The following is a 21,466-nucleotide window of genomic DNA, read 5'->3' on the forward strand; positions in this document are numbered from 1 at the left end:
CCCTAATTGTAGATATGAACTGACATGCTTTTTCTGAGTATGAACTGGTGTATCGTTAGAGCCATATGCAGATGAAGGAACATGCATTTTTGTGGAATACATTTGTAGAGCCTTGTGCAGGTACAAAATTTGTATCTGCATTTGATATCCGATCTGCAAACATGGTCCGCGGATATAAAGCAGGTATCTGCAGAGCTCTAGATATAAAATTTGGATCCACATCTATCCGTGATCCGTAAACACGGTCTGCGGATATAAAGCAGGTATCCGCAGATTTGCAGGGCTCTATACATTTGTATTATAGCAAATTATTTTAAGAGAATCCAACTGTTCATTCTTTAAGTGCAATTTTATTTATTTATTTATTTATTTTGCTAAACGGACCCTTCACAAACACCTGCAGAGGATACGTTATCACTAAGGCTATGTTTTAATCACGGGTATTTTTAGTAAAAGTCATTGACTGGTCATGGGCAGTAAACAAAAATTCACGGCCCATGACCTGTCCATGACTTGTACTATATACTCCTGACTAAATCTTGAGGGGAGGGGTCGGCCCAGGGCTGCCACGGGTGCTAGAGGGGGGCGGCCTGGGGGCGCTGTGGGTGCTGCAGGGGGTGGCCCAAGGGCACCGCGTGCACTGGAGGGGGAGGCAGCCTGGGGGCGCGCAGCCTGAGAGCCCCACTGGTGCTGGGGTAGGGGGGGAATTGGCAGGGCTGGCAGGCTCCCTACCTGGCTCCGCACCTCCCCGGACGTGGCGACATCCCCTTCCCTCAGTTCCTAGGTGGAAGCGCGGCCAACCAGCTCCGCCACTCCCATTGGTCAGGAACCGCCACCTGCAATTCCTCTGGGAATTATGTGTGCTCAGCACCTCAGAAAATAAGGTGTGATGGGTGGACAGGGTCAGGAAGGATTTATAGGTCTGTCCTGAAGACAAGGGCTGGAGCCACCCCTGAAACACCTCTCCAGGAATGAATGAAGGACCCTCTGGCTGAAGGGGAAAATAGGCTTCAGGCCTGGGCTCTCCTGACACAGGGTTTTTGTGTGTCAGAGGGAAAGTTTGATAGGCAAGGGCCTGTCCAACCTGAACTAGGAACACTGGGAGCAGCCCAGCCTGGGCAGAAGGCTAGAAGTGGACTTACAGTTGCCTTATTGTTCCTCTGTTTGTTACAAAAGTGAAACCCTAGGATGGAGGTGAGTTTTGACCCTACACAGGGATGTGCACCATGTTTGCAGCTGGGGCAGTCAACTGCTCATACAGTCTGCTTTGTTTGCAGGAACTAATGGAGATAGAGCATTAAGTAAGCCACTGTATGCCCTTGGCATTTAGTGGAATTGCATGATTTATAATTGTATTACTAATGTCTGTTTATCAGAACAGATGCAGCAAATAAGATATGATTTCACTGCTTAAATTTCATTTTAACCTGTTTTATGAAAAACCACATTAGGTAGAATGGCTCTCAATAGGTACAAATGAGATTATTTTAATATGGGGAAAAGGAAGGCTTTTTCAATTTTAATTCTCCACACACACACACACCAATCTCGTCAGGGATAGCTTAATTTATTTTATGGGCTAAAGAAGCTCCTGTGTGACTTTTTCTTTGTAGCTAGTATGAGCTTTTAGGAATAGCAGTAAGATTTTTTTTTTATTGATAATCTCCTTTTAAACCTTGGGGAAATTAATATTTATGGAACCAATTTATTAATAACATTAGACTGTTGGTATATAATATAGTATATTATTGTACAATTATCATTTATATAGAAAAATAAATTATTGGAAGGAGAAATGCCATGTCCTAGTAGAGACACCTTTAAAATTACTAATTGTCTTTTAATGTGATGTTCAGGTATCTACCTATAGATTCCATGTTTATTTGTTCTAAAGAAATTTTTAGAATTTCTATTGGCCAGATTTTCACAGATTGAAATAAGTGCATTTCCCACATACAATTGTTGGTGCATAGTATTTGTGAGGAAATATTTAGCATGTGCATGCATATAGGCCCCAATCCACTGACCTCAACTAGACTACTCATGAGCTTTAAATAAGGCATGTGTTTTAGTATTTTGTTGAATTGGGGCTACAGTAATTTAGGTCCTGATCGAGCATAGCCCTTAAACACATGCTTTAGTACTTTGTTTGATCAGGGCCTTAGCTAGACACATTTGGTATTGACTCACATTATTTGTTTGATTCACAAATATATGTGCTCAGTTGTATATACCTAACTTTGAAAATGTGGCTGAAAGAAATATTTTGTAATGAATTGGATCCATGTGTCTACCATGATACAGCATACCATACAGAATATCTGTATCAATTTGAATTAGTTGAGTTTATTCTGAAAATAGATGTCTTGGGAATTTGGACTCCTATCAGGAAGATTTTGAACTTCTGCAAAAGCAGAGCAACTTTGACTTAACTTAAACATTTATTTAAAATGTGAATATTAAGAAGCTGATATTTTTAAAGAGGTGTAATATTCTCAGTAGCAGATTTATTTTCTCCTATCGATATTAGCTGGTTTTGCTAATGAGCACTGTGTTGCTCCATTACACATGCAGTGATTACTTAAGGATTAATTTACTTTAAATACAATGAAAAGATCAGAAAGCAAAGCAAATTAAAAAGTACTAACATAATATTCCACCATTTGACAATATATACAATCCTGTAGTCGCAAATTTGTAGATTAGGGGCCTGAAACAGTTTCCACTCAAGTCATTGGCTGTGGAACTGTACCCTAGATGACCTACTAGGTTTTTCTGATTTATAATGTACACGATTTTATTTGAAATATATGTTTATAGTCAGAGTAAGGATATTAACTTTGAGTTCTTGCCACTTCTGCCATTTTCTCACTCAAACTGTATGGAATCAGAATGATGTCATTTTATTCCCTTCTTAGTTTCTAGCAGTGTAATCAAGTGGATAGTGATGGGTATCAGGAGTCAGGATTCTAGTGTGCTGCCATGGGTGACAATTGTTTGGAGGGTCAGTGCCATGGTGTATAACCTTGTTCAAGTCTCTTAACCTTCCCGTGCCTCAGTTTCCAAACCTGGTTATAATTATTAATTAGCTTTGTAAAACATTTTATCAGAGATGAGTCACATCACAAAATATGGATATCTGATACATGCCATCTAGCTCTGTGGTCGGGGGAAGATTCCTTTGCTCTGCATCTCTCACCAGCATTCTGCTCAGGTGCTCTGACTGGGCACCGGTAGTTGAGGATTTCCCTTTAACAGAGTTAGCTCTTCCAGTAGTTTAGGGACAAAATACAACCAGTAACAGTATGATTCAACTGAATATTTATTAACATTGGGAAATTATGATTAACATTTAAAAAGTAAATTTTAGAAATGTTGATGATGAAAAAATGTCAGGGGACTCTAGATACTTACACTTTTCTATAAAGTGGCTGCTACCGCCACAGTCAGTGGATACTAGGTTAGTTGGACCACTGGTCTGATCAAATATGGCAGTTCCCATGCTTCTATGTTGTTTTTCCCTTTCAGATGCCATTTTCTTTCTTTCCTTTTTCTAAAGAAAAATTACAACAGTTCTGAAGAAATAAAGGGAATTACATGGGCTTTATAAACAGATATATGAAAAAGAGGATAAATTTTGGACCTACCAATCTTGACAGTGCATTTTTATTTAAAAATTAAAGTAACTTCTTATAGAGAGCCAAACATGTAAATAGGCAAAACATACAAATAAAAAAATAATGAAAAGAAAACCAGTGCATAACATTCCACGTTCTTTGCAGAATCATTGGCAAAATGCAACCAGCCTCAAACCATTATTATGTAGTATTAGTTCTTTCACTTAGATCAGAGGGTTACCCTCTCTCTGAACTGACTTGATCTCTCCATTTCATTAGCACATCCTAGTTTCATTCTGGTTTATTACTTATTGGTGGGGAGCTTGACAGAGTCAGAATTCTCTGAAATGATACTCATTTCAAGATTAATTCATAATTTTTCCTTAATTTTAGGAAGCATTTTTATGCTGTCATTTTAACTCGCTTTCAGAGACTGCTGTTACAATGTCCTTTACTAATTCAGCCTGTTTTGGTCCTTGTTAATTACTATCTTAGATTCTTCACCAGCCTTTTTATAAAGTCTGGATGAATTTATGCATTACTTAATCATCAGCTGACTCATTATAACGTACTTTTGTTGCTAGTTAACATCTTTATGAGAATATTGTAATACAGGAAGGAAGTTGATTCACTTGCTATTAAAATTACACAATTGGCTTTTGCTGTTTCCAGCAGTCCTGCATCAGCAGTACTAGAAGCTGTGCTTTGGTCATTTCTGTACAATGCTTTGAAATAGGTAGCTGATGAAAAATTTTAAATTGCCAAATAGAAAGGCTGCCTTCCAGTGAAATTTCAGCTTCAAAGAGACTGAATGGATTGGACTAATAGTTCAAGAAGTTGAGAAGACACATCTAAGCCAAAAGTGAACCTGACTTAATGTTAGCACTCTTGATCAAATCAGTAACCCCTTCAAGTTAGTGCCTTTGAATTCCAAAGTCAGGTAGACCAACAGCCCTTTTGTTATGAATGTGAATTAAAGATTTAAAGATATATATGTTGGGAAAAATCTTGTCAGAAGCATTTACTGGTTTTATGTATAACGGTTATAAATAGGTGTAAATGTGCCATTGGTTTTGGATTTTAATACTGTTTTTCTTGAGTGCTGCTTTACTTTCCATTTTGAGGATTATTCTTAAATTAGTTGTATCATTTTCATTTTTGATTTTCCACAACAGACCAATATGTTCATGTATACATACATTTGGTCTCACCTGTGATAAAAAGAAATTTAACAGTAATTCCTGCTGAAAAGTGATCAGGATGACTGACTTTTATTTACTGAACTTCTTCTGTTTTTAGAATAATATATAAATGTTCCATGTGTGACACCGTGTTTACCCTGCAACCCTTGCTGTATCGCCACTTTGATCAACACATTGAAAACCAGAAGGTGTCTGTTTTCAAGTGTCCGGACTGTTCTCTTTTATATGCACAGAAGCAACTTATGATGGATCATATCAAGGTGTGTGGGCATCTCCTTTCATTTGAATTCTTATACAGCATTTGTCACGTTTAAAGCCTTACACAAAATCATCTCAGAAAAGCACAAAATTATGAGAAAACTACTAAAAGTAATAGGTGGTAGTTATTCCTAAAGAGTAATTTGCAGTTAATATCTCTAAGCAGTTAAAATATAGAATCTATATGTTCTAGTCACTAACTCGATTTCTCTGTGTGAACATTAGTATTTTATATATTGCCAGTGACTGTGTGTACTGCATGCAAGATGATATATTATAAAAATAATACTGGTTACAGTGAGATTTATGCACCCAATCCTGCTAAGTGTTGGCATCTCCTACAGTGTGTGCTAAGTATCATCAGCTCTCGCTGAAGTCAGTTGGGAGTTGATGGTGCTTAGCTCATTACAGAATCAAGCTTTCTGTACTCAGAACTCACTGATAAGAGAAGCATTGTGCTACTTGTATGGATGCAGAAATATATATACCCTTAGAAGGTAAAATTAAACAGAGTATCTCATAACTATATTTACACAAGAAGATGATTTATTGGAGAACTCTGGCTGTTATCCTTCCAACCTGTGTTATTAAGAGATAATCACCCCACCCATTCCCGGCTGCAACTGGTTAGCCATTTATTTTAAATATATTGCTTTACCTTGTTTTTAAAGCACTGGAGGCCTTAGCAACGCTTAGATTCCTTAAACCACAAGGGTGTGATTCATCATTGCCCTGTACCTTGTGTCATCATGCGCCATTGTAAAGTGGTGTGAACCAGAATAGTGGCATTTGACATCCACTTTGCATTTCCTTTACACTGACATAAATGACTTAACAAGGTGCAGGGCAGTGGAGAATCAGACTCCTAGTCTTTGCTGAAATCAGCACGTTGAATTTCAGCCTGAGCTATGGCACTTACTACCTGGGAAGTAGCTGAGATTTGTGCTGAAGGCAAGAACAGCAATTCTGAGAAACCAACTCTTTTAAAAAACACACAATATACCCTAAAGTTCTTTCTCATCTACACCCCAGATAGGGGAGGAGACTAGAAATGATTTTTTCTTTAAATTCCGGGGTTTTCTGCTGCGAATATGATGCCATAAACAACTGGATCCCAGTATGGCAATTTGTATTCCAGAAAAACTGGTTTCAAGTATTGTACCAGACAGGGCCCCTGTGGTGCATGGTTACCTCCTGACCATTGCATGCACTCTCATACGTTTGTCTTCAGGTTATGTATCTGCTCTTAGGTGACTTTTATCCTATAGTTGAAAATATGAGGGAAAATAGCATATTTGTCAAATGTGTGGGATGACAAAAGATGTTCTGAGAAGTGAGGACAAGGTATTTTCAGTGTTCTAAACCTCTGTTAGCTCCCATTTTAAGACCTGTGACACATTTTCTGTGAGAATTTATTTCATAATCTTGTTGCATTTTGCCAGATACTTTAATTATTATTGACCTGCAGTAATGTTTGTTAAGCTAGCCCTTTACTTGCCTTCGTATCTAACTCTTGCATCATTTTCTTGCTCAACCATCAAGCAAGGGGATATACTTCTCTTAGCAACTTACTGAAAGCATCCCCTTTGTGATGTGTACAGCTTCTTCAGTTCTAAACAGGAATAAATAGTGGCATATACACACATATGCATATATAGTTATATATGTATTGTTTGTTTCAGTATTTGAAACCAATTGGTTTTAAGGCAGAGGTGGAGTTGATAGCTACACCTATAGTTAAGATTGCTTAACTCTTTCCATTATAAGGCCCTGTTTTTAGTTGCTTATCACTTTTTACTGTTTGGGCTGAAATCTTGTATGCCTCAGGCTGATTTTTAATTTAATTGAAAATGATTTAGCTATTCTTGAGAACAACATTGGGGAATGATATGTTGTTTTGTTCACATTAAAAATTCTTACAGCCATTTCATTGAGGGTGGGGTTCTCTGGAAAAAAAATGTGTGATCATGTAATTAAAGACTGTTTCATAATGGATACAAACAAGAGGGGTGAATTAAGCTTGCCTGGGCAGCCTTTTAAGTGCTTGACTTTGCAATTTTAATGTTCTTTTAATGTATTTTTTTTGGTATGTAAAGAATAAAACATTTGACTCTGATAGCTAACATTATCTTAAGTTAAAAATGTGCAGAATATTTCAAAATGAGCAACCATTTTTACACCTTTCCTCCACACCCCAGAAATTGTCTTTTTTTCATTACCTTTCATAGAGTTTTTGTCAACTTGTAATGGGAATAGATTTAATTACATTAGCTAGTACCTTATTTAGACATGCTAAAAAGAGTTAACCTTTCTTCTTTTTAGATGTCAAATGGGTGAAGTGAAAGCACCTTATCTTTTTAGTCACAGTTTTTGAATGAAACATTTTGGTTTTGAAAGTAAATGGCATTAATTTCTAAGGAGACCACTTAAACAGAAAGACAGTTCTGTCCCACAGCACAGCTGAGTATGACATTTGGGAGGTACCTGGCAAACAGTCAATGGGAATCATCTGGTTATCCTACAAAGAAGAGCCTAATACTGAGATACTTTAGCAAAGCCAAACTATCAGCTTTATATCCCAGTATCAGTTTCCTCTGGTTCAACGACATATTGAATGGTTTTGGCTGCTGGGACTACTTGCTCAGCCCAGCTATAAGATAGGATGATTATATTTGGAGTGGCTGGACATGCAAACCAGCAAGGCAAAGGTAATGGACAGTGTAAGAGACCATGAGAACACTGGCAATTGGAAGGTAAGACTTTCATATGTGAAGGTAATCTCCTGACTGGCAAATTCATGGTTGAAAGGGATTATTAACTGCGTTATTTAATCTTTCAAAAGCCATCTTTACTTGTATCTCTTTCCCAATATTGCTGCCCAAACTCTGTCAATGCAAACATATTTACAGGAAACCATAAGCTAAACTATACATCAGGTGGTCCACATTAGGGAAGACTGTTCCACTTTATTGTACAAGTAAAATGAAAAATTAGAGTTAATCAGGATAAAGAAGGCCTTTTAAGAAAGCTCTCCCCCCCACCACCCCAAAAGCAAGTTAAACCTCTCACTCACACATTTTTATGTTGCTTGTTTGTATTGCAACCTTGTTTTTATTTAAACATTGTTTTGAGTGTCCTTATATTACAAGTGATCTGATAAATAGATTTATATCATGAGGGGTAGAAAGAAGTAAAGCCTTTAGTCAGATAATTTTTTACATTTTAGCCACACCAATAGCAAACTCTTTTGTAACATTTTTATTTTTTATATTTTAGTCTATGCATGGAACGTTGAAAAGTGTTGAGGGGCCACCAAACTTGGGTATAAATTTGCTCCTGAGCACTAAACCCACAACTCAAAACTCAGCCAGTCACAACAAAGAGGATACAAAATCCATCAGTGGAACAGAAAAGCTGGAGAAGAAATCTCCCTCTCCTGTAAAGAAAGCAGAGCCCAAAAAAGTAACCAACCCTGGCTGGACGTGCTGGGAATGCGATCGACTCTTCACTCAGAGAGATGTGTACATATCCCACATGAGGAAAGAGCATGGAAAGGTAAATTACTGTAGCTTCCAAATTAAATGAATTAATACTAAAATAGAAACAGTTATTTTTTTTTCAAATTCAGTAGACCTTTATAAAATAGAGTGATAATGTTTCTGATTATTTCATTTTGTGCTCTATTTTTTTCTTCCCTGTTCTCATATCCATTTCCTTTTTCCTTTTATATTGCTTAGCTTTTTAAGTTTCTACTGAAAGACTCTCATCGCCCTCAGTTAATTGTAGGGTTATTTAGTCAATAAAAAAGGTTGTTCAAGAACAGATGGAATGACTGAAAAAAGTTCCTATGAAATTTTTCTGAGTCAGCTAAACTGATTTCTGATTCTCTTTCCATTCCCCTCCCCTCATACTGCTTTAACAGTTTGGTTCCAGGGGACATAATATTTTTTGTTTTTGTTTGGCCAGATGAGTGTGGTTGTTGTAAATTACAGACCTATGTTGCATTCCTCATGCATCTTTGACTGCCTCTTCTAGGTCTAATAACATTTAGAGCTAGTCAAAAAATAGAAACAAAATCCACCAAAAAAACCTATTTTTCTTCTTCGAGTAGTGTTCCTATGGGTGCTCCTCTTCAAGTGCCCATGCGCCTCTTGAGCCTTTGATCAGAGATTTTCCGTTAGCAGTGTCCATTTGGCCTTCACATTCTCCAAATGCTTCCTCATGCCAGACACCGAGAATATACAGGGATGCGTGGTTGAACCCCTGTCAGTTATTTCTCAGCCATCTTGGCCTGAGATAGAGCTTGAGCAGGTCTGCCTTGAACGTGCCTCTGCTATCTTGTATACACTTTTTTCCTATCGTTGTTTGTTTAGTTAGTATAGGTTAGTTATTAGTAATAGTTTTAGTTAGAGATATGTAATGAGAGGATTGTTTTGTTTCTCTCCCTCCCCTTGGGGAGTCTTATTCTCCAGGTAGGGCATGCCTGGCTCGTCAAGTTTTATACTCTGCCTCTCCTGCCGAGAGGCTCTACCTCTTAGCGATAGCCACTGTAAGTGTGTCCATTGCTTGGGTGAGTGCCATATCTCCCAGAAGTGAAGCTTCTGCCTGGTTCTCAAATCCAGGTTAAGGAAGGAATGGGAGATTAAACTCAGACTGTTGAGGATGGAACACTCCCTTTGACAGCTTTTGAATCAGGTTAGAAAAACCTTCCGTACATCTGTCTCTGGACAGATCGAGAACTCCTTCAATCTTGGCGAACACTTCCCCTTAGAAATAGGAAGATTTTGGAGGCTTCGGCTAAGGTTTCTAAAAAGAGGCGTGCAGACTCTCATCTTAAGAAGCCATCTCCAAAAAAGCCCATGTCCCCTTCGAGATTTACGGTCTCCAAAGCCTCAACCTCTCAGCTTAGTATTGTTGAGTTGAAGGACTCCTCCTCCAGTACTGGTGGAGGTGGAAAGTCCTGGAGCTTGGCTCCAACAGGGCCACAGCACAAGGAGAGCATGTGTAAACATTCCAAACTGACACCATTGGGCTCAGCCCTCCGTCAGTACCTACCCATTCAGCACCCTCGGAACCAAGCAAGCAATGGCTCCAAACACCATTGATGCCTGCGTTGTTAGGGCCCTCCTCCACCATAAGCTTTGGCAACTGCATCCTCAGTACCATGTCAGTACCATTCTCCTACTTGGTACCACAAGAGTCCAGATACGCTAAGGACCTGTCTGTAACAGACGAACCAAAGTCCTCGCTTTCTACAACCCAAAATTTTAATCTCTGAATCTACTGCCTTATGTGATCCCATTATGAATATGTAACTAATACTAAATGTAAATGAAGCAGTTTTTAAAATCGAAAATCTCGCAAACCGGGACTAACTAGTTTTTCCAGGGGCAATAAAAAACATGATTTACCTGGTAGAAACTACCTCTGATAAATATCATGCCATTCCTGCCATCGCAATCTGAGACCTCAACCTCATACTCAGTTACTTTATGAGACCTCCATTTGAACCAATGGCAACCTGTTCGCGGCTCCATTTATCTGTGAAGGAAGCCTTTTTAATAGCCATCATGTCAGCCTGTAGGATCAGAGAGATTGGAGCCTTGATGGCAGATCACCCCTTTAAGGTCTTCAAGCATAAAGTATATTTATGGCCACACCCTACATTTTTACCTAAGATTACTGTTGGAGTTCCACCTTAACCAATCCATTCATCTACCAGTGTTTTTTCCAAAACTGCATAGCTCTTTGCATGTGACCTGTCCTCATGTCTTGGATATTAGAAGGGGGTTGGCTTTATATTTAGATAGGACCAAACAATTTTGAAATGTCACCTAGACAGTTCATCTGTTTCACAGATAGTCTCTGTGCACAGATCATGGGTCTATCAAGATAGATATCTGGGTGTATTATCACTAGTTTTGGTACTGTGGACATTCACCCCCTGCAAAGGGTGATAACGCATTCTACCAGATCACAAGCAACATCCACAACATTACTTAGGAATGTATCAGTATCTGAGATATTAGGGCTGCAACATGGGCTTCATTATATACATTTTCTAAACATTACACTTTGATCCATGCCACTAGATCCGATGTGGCAGTTGGTAATGAAGTACGGTCTTCAGTTCTGGACTTAGTTCCAAAACTTCCTCTTCTCTCTGGGAATACTGCTCGGAAGTCATCTGAAGTGAAGCACCCATAGGGACGCTACTTAAAGAAAAAAAGATTACTCATCTTGTGCAGTAACTGCAGTTTCTCAAGATGTGTCCTCCTTGGGTGCTCCACTACACCCCCGCCTTCCCCTCTGCTTTGGACTGTTCTCTATGGAACGTTTGGGTGGAGAAGGACCTGAGGGCAGTTCGCCTGCACATCCCTATATAGCCTCGGTGTCCAACACAATAAGATATAGGGAGCATGCATGGGCTGAACAGACACAGTTAATGGAAAATCTCTGATCAAGGGCTCGAGAGATGCATACACACATGAAGTGGATCATCCATAGGGACATACTTTTCGAAGATCCACAATTACTGCACAAGTGCACAATCTCTTCTTCAAAGTTACCAACATTTTCTGACTTGTTCTATTGACATTTCAAACATCGGAACAGCTTGTAACAGACATTTACAAAAGAAACAAAATATGCTAGAGCAGTGGTTCCCAAACTTGTTCCATCGCTTGTGCAGGGAAAGCCCCTGGCGGGCCGGGCCAGTTTGTGTACCTGCCGCGTCCGCAGGTTCGGCCGACCGCGGCTCCCAGTGGCCGCGGTTCGCTGCTCCAGGCCAGTGGGGGCTGCTGGAAGCGGCGACCAGTACGTCCCTCGGCCTGCGCCGCTTCCAGCAGGTCCCATTGGCTTGGAGCAGCGAACCACGGCCACTGGGAGCCGCGATCGGCCGAACCTACGGACGCGGCAGGTAAACAAACCGGCCCGGCCCGCCAGGGGCTTTCCCTGCACAAGCAGCAGAACAAATTTGGGAACCACTGTGCTAGAGAAATGTTTCCTTTTTTCCCCAATTGTGGAAATTCCTGAAAATTATAATGGCCTGCAGTGCAGGTAGACATTACTCTGTGTTGCACTAGTGTCAGGTTCATATCTCATGACCAAAGAGGGGTAGATATAGGAGCTTTATGTGGAAATATATATACGGAATTTTCTATCTGTATATTTGGAAAAGGAGAGAATTCTAGCTTCCCAATGAGACATGTCCCTTCCTTCTAGGTCTAGCAGTCCTGAGATATAAAACCATGACATTATTATGTATAGAAAACTATTTTAGGTAGTTTTTACAGATTTCTAAAATCTGTAGGACTTGTTGAAAAATTCCAAATTTTAATTACTTTTTTTTCCAAAATGTCAGCACAGAAAAAGGACTAAATTTTTGTGAAACGATGTAAATGAATTTCCCATTTTTCAAAAACGTATTTGTTGTTTTTCTCTCCAGGGAGGCCTCTATAGTTGGATTCATGGTGCTAACGAAGCCTGGCTTTACAGGTGGAGGATATGAAAAATAGTACCAATAAAAACAATTAAATTCTCAAAAAAAGCTTTTTTTCCTCTGAAATAGGCTGAGTAAAGAGAATACATGGGGGTGTGATGTGGTATAACGTTTTTGGATGGCCCATAGAACACATTCGTGGCTTCACCATGAGAAGTAGTCATCCATTGCTCTTGCCGAACTTTAAAGCATACCACGAGGCATTTATATATTCTAAAAATGTGGTTTCAGATTGTCTTCAGCTCATGTCCCTCCAAATGTCTTTTCTTTTAGAAACGCGTACAAGGGATTTATACCCTGAAGAAGCATGGTACTTAAGAAACATAAGAACAGCCATACTGGGTCTGACCAATGGTCCATCTAGCCCAGTATCCTGTCTTCCAACAGTGGCCAATGCCAGCTGCTGCAGGCGGAATGACCAGAACAGGGCAATTATGGAGTGCTTACCTGTAAGAATGTGAGTAGTCCCATAAGCTTCAGTGGGGCTCCTTACATGCTTAAAGTTAGGCACATATTTAAATATCTTGCTGAACAGAGTCTTAATCCCTCAAATGGGACTAATAATTTTGCAATATCACAGGAGAAAATGGTTTAAAAAATGTTTCAACTGGCCTAAGGAGTCACGATTTTAAAGATTAAATATAAAATGGAAGTTGGGGTCAGACAGGACTGTGTCTGTAAAAACTTCTAATTTAGGATTAACCCCATTTGATATATTTTCCCCATTATCTGTCAGAGGTCCTGCAGTCATTCCTAAGCAGTGTAACCATTAGGGAGGATGTGCACACCAGCTGACGATCTGGCATTCGAAACTATAGAGATGAAATAACTGTCCCTAAAATGGTCTTCAGTTCCTCTTATTTCTGGCAGCACAAGCAATCGGAAACATTCCCTTTTGTCCTCAGCCTGTTGTAAAGTTAGGATTTAGGGTTGTTTGGGGATTTTAAGTTCGGTTGGGCAGATCTGGAGAGGTGCTCTACATTCAAGACATGTACCTCCTGTGATATTGAAATGCCCATATGAGATCAACATATGGGTTTGAGAGTTGTTTAAGAATTGGTATTTATGTAGGGGCTATTTGGCTGCAGGGGATAGGAATGAATGGAGCCAGAACTTAATGTCATCCTCCTGGAAAAGTCCTTGCTGCTCATTCCTTTGAAGCTGATGGATAGGAATAGATGGATTCACCTCTGGAGCCCAGTTCCCAAGCATTGATCCAAGAACTCGGATCAGAAGTCCCAAATGGAATACTGGGAGATTCTGATTTACCTGGCCAGTGCCCATGAGAAAAAGAGGAAAGAGAGGAAGTTTGAGTCACTCTGGAGGAAAGGCGTGGTCTCTGTCATAAAAGGAAGAAATGATCCTAGATATCAGATATTTCTTCTTCTAGGCACAAGGCAGACTCTGGATCAGACTATGGGCACGTCTTCACTACCCGCCGAATCGGCGGGTAGCAATCGATCTATTGGGGATCGACTTATCGCGTCTAGTGAAGATGCGATAAAATCGATCCTCGATGGCTCTTCCGTCGACTCCGGAAATCCACCGCGGCAAGAGGCGGAAGCGGAGTCGACGGCGGCGCGGCAGCGGTCGACTCGCCGCCGTCCTCACAGCCAGGTAAGTCGACCTAAAATACGCCACTTCAGCTACCCTATTCACGTAGCTGAAGTTGCGTATCTTAGGTCGACCCACTCCCCCCCCGTAGTGTAGACCTAGCCCATGTCTCAGTGCCATCCTCTCACTTGAACCTGAATGGCAAGTATAAGCCATCCTCAAATCAGAGCACTTCAGCTCAGTGTCTGAGTGATCTGGATTTCCTTCTATGGGCTCAGTGCTCCTATCTAGAGTCCAACCCAGTTCTTTCAGATCTGTTGCATATTCAGACCCAGAGAGTCCTTGGATCTAAGAGTCTCCTAGTTGGGAAGGGATAGTTTGAGTGAACCAGGAGCCTGGTTCTAATTAGCTCAGTTGAAGGCTCATCTAAGTCAAAGTGATCTACGTTAGATCTGTCAGCATCCTTTTGGCTTTTTCTTTCAATCCTCTGTTCCAGTGGGGGACTGACTTATCAATTTCTGAAGTGTTTAAGCTGTCAATAAAATTAAATTATGGCTGCGAAGATAAACTTCTAATTGTAAACCTTCTAGTTTTCTGAGTGAGCAGTGTCTTTCCTGCAAGCTCAAGGTGATAGACCTGCTGTTTAAGGGACTGACTTGCTGAGTTCTTGGATTGGTGATATGCTAAATCAGTTATAGGGGACATTAACAATGGCTTGTTCTTTGAGCTTTTGCAGCCCATAAGTGGGAAGAAGTGTTCTTCGGCTACTAGAGACCCCCTGGCCATTCTCACTAGGAGTACCATCACTACAGATGATTCCATTAATCTTTTCTCTTTTAGAGAAACACAACACAATAGAGGGCTTTTATGCTGGCACCTGCAGCTGCGTCTATTTCAAGCAAGTACAAATTTGAAAAAAATCTCCTGAGAGCTCAGAATGAACTGACATAAATTGTTCTGCTTCTTTCCTTTCTTTTTGGGATTGTTTTTCCCACCTCCTTCCACATGGTAGTCTATAATATAAAACCATTAGATCCTCGAAATTAGGAAGAAGGCTTATGTCCTACAATGGAATGCCATGCTATACCCCATCTTTCCGCATGCCTTTTCAGGGATCTTTCCTGTGAGTTGATGTTGTGACATGAAATCACCATGCATCAAATTTGGCAGAGCAGTGCTTCAGTCTATTTTCAATTAGGTATCCCTCATCCTTCCTCCTGCAGTTGTCTTGCTGCTTCCAGAGTGAAGATCTGCAGAAGCAATTTGGCAGTGGAGAAGGGGTTATTTAAAAGTAACTGGAGTTATCTGAAAACATTGCCTATGTAAATTCAAACCGATCCTCCCTTTTTCCCCTCTATCTTTGGTGGCAGAGAAGAATTGAAAAGGGGGCAAGGGCATCTCTTTTTTAATTACAGTTTACAGTGCTGGTAGGTGTGTGCATGCCTCTTAATGGTCACACAGTTTAGAAATTGTTCTGGGACCAGTGACTCCTAAAGTGTCCTCAAAGAATAAAAGATCTTGGTAAGTAACCTTACTTTGTTATTTTTAAAAGATTGAAAATGTGTGCTGCCTTTGATTACCTTGCTAGTTAATATTTTATTCTTTTTCCCTTCTTTAAAGCAAATGAAGAAACATCCTTGTCGACAATGTGACAAATCTTTCAGTTCATCCCATAGTCTATGTCGCCACAATCGTATCAAACACAAAGGCATTAGGAAAGTTTATACCTGCTCGTAAGTTCTACTTTTAATGTTCTTTAAGATCAATGGAGCCAACGGTAAAGAGAAAAGTAGAGGCTGTTGTCAGTTTATCTGCACTTCTTGTTTATGCAAAACCAAACATCTAATTAATTCAGTTAGATCAGTTAACTTATTATATGAATGCATGGATCAACTTTGAATTTGAATGACAACCGGAGTATCTGTACTGTCCCACTTATGTATAATATAGCACAGTGGTTCTCAACCAGGGATATGTGTACCCCTGGGGGTACTCAGAGGTCTTCCAGGGGGTACATCAACTCGTCTAGATATTTGCCTAGTTTTACCACAGGCTACATAAAAAGCACTAGCAAAGTCAGGTACAAACTAAAATATCATACAGACAATGACTTGTTTATACTGCTCTATATACTATATACAGAAATGTAAGTACAATATTTATATTCCAATTGATTTATTTTATAATTATATGGTAAAAATAAGAAAACAAGCAATTTTTCATTAATAGTGTGCTGTGACACTTTTGTATTTATGTGTCTGATTTTGTAAGCAAGTAGTTTTTAAGTGAGGTGAAACTTGGAATATGCAAGATAAATCAGACTCCTGAAAGGGGTACAGTAGTCTGGAAAGGTTGAGAACCATTAATCTAGCATATTGCTTTATGGACTTAAAATAATGAGCATAGTAATGGGTATCACCTGTTTGGTTATTGGGCAGGATCTGCCATACTCTAAATCCATTTCAGGCTGATTTCAGCTGATCTACTAAGTAGTATCGAGTTGCATTAGTCACTCATTATATGATCTGGTTGGCCACTGTTCCATCTGTTCCATTCGTCACGTGATGAGCATCAAGAGCTCCTATTTTGACCTGCGTCGCCTTTAAAAGAAAGCATAGTGTGTATGTTCATTTTAATGTCAGAATCATCTGTTTGTATCATAAAGTATATTGTACTTTTTGAATTAGCAATGTAGTTATCATAGAAAATGTTAATTCCCAAAAATAGAGATATTTTGAAAGAGAATATTGGCGTATATCTCTTTCCCCTGTTTTCTTCTGGGCACACCCCTTCCAGGAACCGTTCTAGAACACCCCCATCCCCAACCCAAACATCACTTGGGGTATGTTAAATAATATCCAAGCCCCACAACCACCTCCAGCTGAAGGTGCAAGCCAGATGGGGAGAAAAGATTGCTCTCTTGACCAACCTGGATGCATGCCAAGAACAGCAGGCACAAGTGAAGTGGAAATGGAGCTACGAAGGGATGCCTGGTTCAAAGAGGGAGGTGAATCAAGTCCAGAGACTTAGAAGAATCCGGGGCTGAGGTCAGACTGAAAATTTTCTACAGTGCCTAGCTCAGTGGGGTCCTGGTCTATAAATAAGACTCCTAGGCACTAGTAAAACAAATAATAATAATAATGATATTTGGAATCCAATTTCTGACTGTAGGGGAGATGTTTGCTGCCCAGGTGAAGCTTGGATTGCGGAGGGGAGATGAAGAATGGGTGTGTCTAATTTTAATCCACTGGTGATGTGGACAGAAGAGTAGAGGGGAAGGAGCTCAGATACTTCAGTTTTCACTTTGTCTCCCAGTATGTCCGCTTCTAGGATGTTACATCAGAGATATCCACAGCGAGAGAGAGGTTAATTTGCTCAAATATTTGTAACTAATAGTGTATTTGGTAATTTTGTTTACTTTTTAATACTTTTGTATACAAACTTGGTTAGAAAAGTATTGGCGTTTTCTTTAACAAATTGCACTGGTGCCGGGATATAGTGCACTACTTCATATCTGTCTCTTTTTTAAAAAAAAATTGTTTATAAAAAAGGTAAACATTTGACCATATGTATGTCTGCTTTGCATTTATACAGGCACTGCCCGGATTCAAGACGCACTTTTACTAAGCGGCTGATGTTAGAAAAACATATTCAGTTGATGCATGGCATTAAAGACCCTGATGTGAAAGAAATGACAGAATCAACCAATATAGAAGAAAGTGAAGTAAAAGAAGACACAAAGGTAAACACTTTAGGAGTACCTCTTTCAACAATGAATTTTTTGATCCGTTCTTCTTTGTGTGAAGTTAGACCTTTTTATAGATACATAGATTTTAGGGCCAGAAGGGGCCATGATGATTGTCTAATCTGATCTCCTGTTTAACATAGGCCAAAGCATTTCACTCAGTAATTCCTGCATCAGGTCCATATCGGGTGACCAGATAGCAAGTGTGAAAAATTGGGACGGGGTGGGGGGTAATAGGTGCCTATATAAGAAAAAGCCCCAAATATCAGGACTGTCCCTATAAAATGGGGACATCTGGTCACCCTAGGTCCATAGCTTGTGGTTGAACTAGGGCATGTTTATTAGAAAGACATCTAGTCTTGACTTAAAGACTTCAAGTGAGAGAGAATTCAGCCTCTCTCGGGGTACGTCTATACTTACCTCCAGGTTCGGCGGTAAGCAATCGGTCTTCTGGGATCGATTTATCGCGTCTTGTCTAGACGCGATAAATCGATCCCGGAAGTGCTCGCCGTCGACGCCGGTACTTCTGCTCCGCGAGAGGAGTAGGCGGAGTCGACGGGGGAGCCTGCCTGCCGCGTGTGGACCTTTGGTAAGTACCTTTAAGTTCAAACTAAGGTACTTCGACTTCAGCTACATTATTCACGTAGCTGAAGTTGCGTATCTTAGTTCAAACTGGGGGGTTAGTGTGGACCAGCCCTGAGTGAGTTGTTTCAATATCACCTTTTTAAAGGTGCTATGTTGGAAGCTCTGCAAACCCAAATCTTTTATCAACCAAACAGCTACAGCTTAGATAGAAGCAGAAGCTAGAAGTACAACCTTCCTCAGAATACCGTGTCAGTGTGCCTCAGTCCCATGCTGGAGGGAGCACCCCTGCATGTGAGAGGCTAGCGCAGTCTCCTTGATTATTCAGTCCTTGTTCAGCCTGCTAGGACTTCTAACTGTGATGCCAATTTATTGATAACTCGTGGTAGCTTTGTTATGTGGACATATGTTTACTGGCAAACTGGCACCACCAAACTCATTTCACATAGGACACTAAATAACCATCACATAGTAATAATACCAATTTAGGCTCAGTTTAAAGTAGTAATTTAAAAATGAAAAATTTGCAGTAATCCATAGAATAAGGCAGTCCTCCTGCAGTGCCGAATGAATGAGCGGTGTTGACTAGCACTGAACAATCCTCCTTGGCCAGAGGAACACTGATCCAAAAACAGAGCTCTGAATGTTCATGGTATATATTAAGTATCTTGGTTTTATTGAGACAGGCCTCGTTTTCCATTTGATGCCTGGGAATTTCTTTCAGAAATTTCTTTCACCTGGAATAGTCCCATTTTTTTTCATTACATCAATCAAATGTTTGAATTTTTTTTATCAACATTTATTTCCATACTGAGTAAAATGTGCTTTGTGTTTACCAGAAATAAATAGTAGAGTGGAATTAGTGTTCAGTGTGATGAAGAATGTTAGGAGTGAAGAGAAAACTAAAATGGCTATAGGGTGCTATCAGAGCTGTTGAGTTGCATAGGGTGAATGTTAATGACACTTGTTCAGTGTTTAATGATGAACTCATTCTGTACACTAAGAAATATGCACGTCTTTGAGTCAGAGGCTGATAGTGGTGACACCAGCACACATTTTTTAAAAAGGGAATTTTTGTGTGACTGTTTCACTACCCTAAAAAATGTTGCCATGAAATTGTCCCCCCTTTCTACAAATATTTTTGAAAATAGGGTCATGTTAGGTATATAGTCTTGAAATATAACGTGGATTCTCTGGGCAAAATAGGTAAGTGAAGGATTCTTGAAAAATATGCCTCTTGAGCAATAAAATGAAGAAACAGATTGGTAGTAGATTAGTAATCAAAAATTGTACTCAGTAGTCATCTTTCTCCAGCATCTCCTTTTGGCCACAATTAATCAGGAGGTGATTTACAGTCATCATCATCATCATGCATGGAATAAAATCAAATCCAATTAAGATTGAGATTCTGAAAGTAAGCACTAAAGTGCTGATAGAATGATATCCTAAATATGTCCATCATTACTGTATCATTGAATATTATATTTTAATACAGTAATACTGGAAAACATGTATTAATGTTCGTACAATGCACCAAATGCTGTTACCTAGCTAGCAAAATCAATCTGAACTGATTCTTATTAACATAGATGGTTGTTTCTATTATTTCAGAGATTGGATTTAGCAGGGGGTTATTGGAACATATCCATGGAAGATTTTTAAGTCCACAAGTGATAAATATTCATGAGAAGAACTGTGTATTTATAACTGCATAAAATACACTTTTCTTGTTTTTTAGGTTCCCAGTCCAAAGCGTAAGTTGGAAGAACCTGTACTGGAATTCAGGCCTCCCAGAGGAGCAATCACGCAGCCATTGAAGAAGTTGAAGATAAATGTTTTTAAAGTCCACAAATGTGCTGTGTGTGGCTTTACAACAGAAAATCTTCTTCAGTTTCATGAACATATCCCTCAGCACAAATCTGATGGCTCTTCGTATCAGTGCAGGGAATGTGGCCTCTGCTATACCTCTCATGTATCTCTCTCCAGGCATCTCTTCATTGTACATAAGCTGAAGGAGCCTCAGCCAGTATCGAAACAGAACGGGTCTGGGGAGGATAATCAACAAGAAAATAAGCCCAATCATGAAGATGAATCATCTGACAACATGGTATCAGACCGAAAATGCAAAGTGTGTGCAAAGACATTTGAAACTGAAGCGGCCTTAAATACTCATATGAGAACACATGGCATGGCCTTCATTAAATCTAAAAGATTGAGTTCAGCTGAAAAGTGATCAGATATTTGAGAAGCAAAAATCTGTCTCCACATTGGAATATAAATGACATTTTTGTTACAGAAAGTTCTCCGTATAATAGTGTTAACAGTACGGTTCAGGCTGTTGCAATATATTCTACATAAATGTATCCTCTTCATCTCATTGTCTATACGCTCAACAAGCATTAAAACAGTATTTGAGTTGAAAAGAGTTTGTATATATTTAAACTAACAATTTTTATACTCTTTGTTACGTGTTTGTATTGATATTTAGTGGAAAATCAGTTGTTTGTTTTGTTTGTTTTGTAGTAAGTTTCTTTACAACAGAGTTCTTAATACAGGGGCAGTTCCTTCGGTTCCGTTAAACTGTTTTATATATGAAATGCTTCTGAAAGAAAGTTTAATTAATGAAACTACACCAGAAAGCAGTGCTTTTATGTGTAGGGAAGATTTTGAAAATCAGTGGGACTTGTGCTTCTAAATCTCTCAGGCGGTTTTGAAAATCTTTCCCTAAGGAATAGTCACTGCATCTATAGAGAATACAGTGTTGGGTTTAGACAGTAACACCAGAAATACCAAGTATTTACTATTCAGGGTGCATACTCCTTTGAAAGTCATTGCACTTTTGAAAACATGTTACTGCACAACTGGGCGTCACTACATAATTTGTTTAGGCCCTGCAAGGAGGTCTTTAAGGTCACACAAAGTTAAAATTGTTACAGAAGGGCTGGGCTGCTGTGGATTAAACAAATAAGATGTAATTAGATAAATACGTTTTATAATTATGGTGGGT

General features: G+C 39.5%; 1 protein-coding gene across 4 annotated transcripts in view; it reads left to right on the forward strand.

Annotated features, from left to right (window-relative positions):
* Nucleotides 1-20,692, forward strand: part of ZNF532 (zinc finger protein 532) — a 38,136-nt gene extending 17,444 nt beyond the window's left edge. For 2 of the 4 annotated variants that reach the window (XM_065406661.1, XM_065406659.1), the window contains 5 exons: nt 4,917-5,079; nt 8,354-8,632; nt 15,753-15,865; nt 17,727-17,874; nt 20,198-20,692. In XM_065406661.1, the coding sequence (XP_065262733.1) occupies nt 4,917-5,079; nt 8,354-8,632; nt 15,753-15,865; nt 17,727-17,874; nt 20,198-20,692 (1,198 nt within the window). The remainder of the gene's footprint in view (nt 1-4,916; nt 5,080-8,353; nt 8,633-15,752; nt 15,866-17,726; nt 17,875-20,197) is intronic. The other 2 variants (XM_065406660.1, XM_065406662.1) reach the window with 2 other exon arrangements.
* The last annotated feature ends 774 nt before the right edge of the window (nt 20,693-21,466 follow it).

Source organism: Emys orbicularis, chromosome 6 (genome assembly GCF_028017835.1).
Source record: "Emys orbicularis isolate rEmyOrb1 chromosome 6, rEmyOrb1.hap1, whole genome shotgun sequence".
Taxonomy (NCBI): Eukaryota; Metazoa; Chordata; order Testudines; family Emydidae; genus Emys; species Emys orbicularis.